At 33.7% G+C, this 5000-nt stretch overlaps 1 protein-coding gene across 4 annotated transcripts in view; it reads right to left on the bottom strand.

The window, feature by feature from the left end:
- LOC137641556 (15-hydroxyprostaglandin dehydrogenase [NAD(+)]-like) overlaps window positions 1–5000 on the bottom strand; it is a 91441-nt gene that overhangs the window by 28226 nt on the left and 58215 nt on the right. For 3 of the 4 annotated variants that reach the window (XM_068374234.1, XM_068374233.1, XM_068374235.1), the window contains 2 exons: window positions 4359–4445; window positions 1010–1115 (listed from right to left, as the gene is read on the bottom strand). In XM_068374234.1, coding sequence (XP_068230335.1) covers window positions 1010–1115; window positions 4359–4396 — 144 coding nt within the window. In that variant the 5' untranslated portion in view covers window positions 4397–4445. The remainder of the gene's footprint in view (window positions 1–1009; window positions 1116–4358; window positions 4446–5000) is intronic. The other variant, XM_068374236.1, reaches the window with a different exon arrangement.

Below are 5000 nucleotides of genomic sequence, written 5' to 3'. Positions count from 1 at the left end.
CAAATCGGCTATCTTTTAATTGATTTCCAATAGAACTTGCAGAGATTGAATATAGATATTGCTATAAACACAATTTAAAGCTGAATCTCATCTCAAACAAAAATCAAAATTTTTTTTAAACAGATTCATGTGAATTTTTTTTTCATGTCAACACTGATTTTTATGAACGAATCTTGAACTAATAAACTCATTAAATATTAAAAAATATGTATGAGTCTACATATAATTATCTAATATACATATCATATCAGATTTAACATGTACATATCCTGCAGAAAAGTATATTTTGAATATATTAAGGTGATATATTTAACTCGGCACTCAAACCTCCACACACACTTATGAACACATATACTTGAATTTTATCTGCCCTGCTTATGTACAGTATCAAACACTTTAACTAACATTTTTTTTCCACGTTATAGCATAACGTATAAAAGTTTGATTCCATAATTCATTACACGAGATTACTCAACTGTAAGCTTACCTCGGAAAAAGCCATGTCATTGAAATAAAAAAAATGCTAAAGAGCGACTGGATATTAATTTTGCTGAATTTGGTTACCAAATATAGTGTAAGTTTACGATGAACATTGTTAACATATTTCTGATCGAACTAGCGTCCATATGTTTCTATAAACGAATTCACTATTCTGGACTAAAATTTGCGGATACATTTATTGGATGAATCTCTCACGATGAAACGGTTTTGGTGGATTATATCAACAAGGAGGGTCACGTCTTCAATGATTCATACCAAAGGTCAGATATCAAATCTGGCAGGGGTCACATGTTTTAGACATGTCTTGGTGAAATCTGCTTATGCTGTTTCCTTTTACGTCTTACCATTTGAATATCGACAAAAAATAAGTTTCTCTGTTAAGGAGATAACAATTGAGAGAGAGAGAGAGAGAGAGAGAGAGAGAGAGAGAGAGAGAGAGAGAACTTGAATTTGTCCGTTTTATTGAAGATTTGATAATACGAACTTGAGACAGAGAAAATGAACTTACTTTGGCGCCTCTTGCAAGGAGTGTCTGAGCAAAGGTTCGGCCAAGCCCTCTTGCAGCCCCTGTTAAAAGAGCAACACTACCGGTGATCGGCATAATGTCTGCTTCCCTGAAAATAATAAAACCTACAGTTAATTCCACAAATATTACAATGATTGATACACATTTTTAAACATCCTCTTTGCATTATTAATACAAATTACACATTTTAACTACTAATTTAGGTAAGGTATGTTCTGCTGTGTGACATGAATGACTTGAATTTTGCGAGAAATACAAAGAATATTTATAATTATGACAGCTTGGTTCAAAGCCTCATGAGAATGCCACCACAACTCCCTGAAGTGTGACATTGTTTTATTACCCATTTTGTAGTTGAATTAGTAAAATTACTTTTCTAGTGTATCTTTGGCATTAGGCTAAATAGCATTTGTAACCCAAACGATATGAAAATATTTATGGTTCATCTTGTCATTCAATTTTCCCCATTCTTATCAATTTTGCTCTTCGTTTGGTGGTAACACCACTTACTATAAAAATTAGCTCTCCTTCCTTGCAATCGAAACACCCATTAAATGTAAATGCATCGCTAGTAGAACAAGACAGTAGACCATAAATTTATAAAATTTGCAGAATTTCATTGGCAATCGACTTTAAGATGAATTGGCGTAGAATTACATCAATACATATTAATATCATGCAAGATCTGCAATTAATAACTTTAAGCAAACATTTATACAATATCTGGTCATCTAATGAGATGGAGAAAGACAACTCTCTAAAGAGAGAGAGAGAGAGAGAGAGAGAGAGAGAGAGAGAAGAATTTGATTCTGAATTCTTGTTGAAATAACGAAAGCAAGCTACTCTCCTGTGAATATTTAAGAACACTCTCTAAAGAGAGAGATAGAGAGAGAGAGAGAGAGAGAGAGAGAGAGAGAGAGAGAGAGAGAAAGAGAAAGAGAGAGAGAAGAATTTGATTCTGAATTCTTGTTGAAATAACGAAAGCAAGCTACTCTCCTGTGAATATTTAAGAACACTCTCTAAAGAGAGAGAGAGAGAGAGAGAGAGAGAGAGAGAGAGAGAAGAATTTGATTATGAATTCTTGTTGAAATAACGAAAGCAAGCTACTCTCCTGTGAATATTTAAGAACACTCTCTAAAGAGAGAGAGAGAGAGAGAGAGAGAGAGAGAGAGAGAGAGAAGAATTTGATTCTGAATTCTTGTTGAAATAATGAAAGCAAGCTACTCCTGTGAATATGTAACTTGAGTATCTACATAAGATATCAAAGATTACGTTTCATGCACTTGTTTTAAGCCTTCTAATGCTGTAAGCATTTGTCTGGTTGCATTCATTCTTTTCAAATGTTTTTTATTGACGTATAGTTAAACGACTGTTGTTTTTATCTTTTCATTTCTGTTTTGTTTATCTAGAAGGTTGATAGAACGAACTTATTTCTCATTTTCTGAAAAATCTTTTTTGTTTTTATATATGTCATAATTGTCGTTCATTTTTAACGAAAATATTCACTAGGTGTATTAGCCTTTGAACTCGACAAAAAGAGAGAGAGAGAGAGAGAGAGAGAGAGAGAGAGAGAGTTAGAGAGAGAGAGAGAGAGAGAGAGAGAGAGAGAGAGAGAGAGAGAGAGAGAGAGAAAATCATAAATGACTTGGGCTATCCCTGGATGTCTCGGCAACTCTCTTAATATTCTTCCCTTATATCCAGGCGGGAATTCCCCGATGGCAGGTGTTCTCCCGATATAAATTTTCCCCATGCACTTTCCATTGGCCTTTCCAAGACCTACATAAAGAGCCGTAAGTCTTGGGTCTTCCCCAAAGCCTTCTCAAATTAAATTCTTTTGAATCGAACAATCACAGGTGGAGATAAGTAGTACCTGACTGCACACTAATAATGTTGAGGTGAAAAATAATTCCATTTCCTCAGTTTATTTGTAATTCCTCTTCTCTCCTACATAGGAAAGTTTGGACTAAACCTGCATTCTTGTAAATCTTAAAAATTCTGTATAAAAAAAAAACACCTCTGAACATTATTCATCAGAAAAATGTCAATAGAAATGACGAAAACGGAAAAGGTCGTCTCGCTTAGTACAAAATCATCTTTCGTAAATACCAGGGTGACGTCAACTGATAGTGCACACCAGAATTCTAATTTCTGAGTACCTTTTTCTTCAATATCATTTACTGTATTCTATCTAACCAGTGTTGACCAGACGTAACTAGTTGATTTATATGACCCACCTCTCTTTGTCTATATATATATATATATATATGTGTGTGTGTGTGTGTATATGACCCACCTCTCTTTGTCTATATATATATATATGCATATGTATATATATATCATATATATATATATATATATACATACATACATACACTCACACACATACTTGTATATATGCATATGTATGTATACAAACATAAAAACACAGGGACTCGCACACACCCATATATATATATATATATATATACAGTATCAGTATATGTTTGAGTACACACATATACCTATATATCCGAACACAAATACATTTTTATATACATATGCAAACATTTATATATATATATATATATATATATATTTATTTATAAATACTGTATATATACATACATACATACATACATATATATATATATATATATATAAATAAATATGAAGGCATGCTTTTTCCCATAAAGGAGGGCAAAAATACACATACTGCATATTGTAAGATAATAAACCTGCACATGCACATATATGCATTGAGAATGCTGCACACACCATGCTGACTTTAAATCTACTGCAGATACATTCTCTCTCTCTCTCTCTCTCTCTCTCTCTCTCTCTCTCTCTCTCTCTCATATTAAGGCGATAGTAATCCCAGTAAATTGTCTCGTTAGAGCCATGCTTTGCAAAGCTGTATTCTGCTTGATATCTTTCGAGTAGTGCTTATCAAAGTCAGTTCAAGCCATACCAGCCCCCAAATTTTCGATTGAAAATTACTCAAAATTCTTTAAATAAAAGTTAAAAATACTGATGCTTTTACAGTAGGTGTTGCAATGCAGGCATTTTTTAATGTCAAAGAAGAGTGTATCTAATATTTTCTGTTCATGCATTGATTATTATTAATAATATTAATAATAACAAGAATAAAATTTCTATCACCGTTGTTTTCCTTAAGACTTCACTTACTTATGTTAATATAGCTTAAAACCATCACATTGCTATACAAACCCAGTACAGTTCATCATTTCAACAATAAATAGGTCTACCAAGACCGGCATAACAATAAAAAGGAGTGTCACATTTCCCCTACTGTCCCAGAGTAAATCAGAATACATCAACAATTGAAGTTAACCTTTGGCATTCCACGTCAATCTTCTGTTGAGAAGTCATACTTGGAGGATGGTGAGCGCGTCTTCTTCCGAGTGGCTAAGTCAACCGTCTGTTGGAAAGAAAGATTGTTTCAAAACTGACGCATGAACTCTGAATTACATTCATCACAAATCAACAAGGAACAAAGAAGAGAGAGAGAGAGAGAGAGAGAGAGAGAGAGAGAGAGAGAGAGTCTTGTGATTGGCTTAATCCCGTGTGGATAAGGATTTCCTCATCGAGCTTCACATCATTCTCCTGAGGGCAGATTTTCGGAGAACTTTTTAGTCTCTCTCTCTCTCTCTCTCTCTCTCTCTCTCTCTCTCTCTCCACGCAATAGTCAACTCGCAATTAGCAGTTACTCTATTCACTCCTTAGATCGACAGTGGCACAAAGAGGTCGAAGTTGAGAGAGAGAGAGAGAGAGAGAGAGAGAGAGAGAGAGAGCACAAGGAAATCAAGATAAACATACAAAATACGGAAATTAACGAAGACACTAACTTAATATATAATTTTTAAAGATTTGTGTGAACTCCAAAATACAATTTTTAAAGGATGTATAAAATCGTATATTATAAATTAAGCCCCAAGGCATACAATGCATCATATATATATATATATATATATAT

Source organism: Palaemon carinicauda, chromosome 5 (assembly GCF_036898095.1).
Source record: "Palaemon carinicauda isolate YSFRI2023 chromosome 5, ASM3689809v2, whole genome shotgun sequence".
Taxonomy (NCBI): Eukaryota; Metazoa; Arthropoda; class Malacostraca; order Decapoda; family Palaemonidae; genus Palaemon; species Palaemon carinicauda.
The sequence above is the reverse complement of the archived record's forward strand: the minus strand, read 5'-3'. Positions and strand labels throughout refer to the sequence as shown.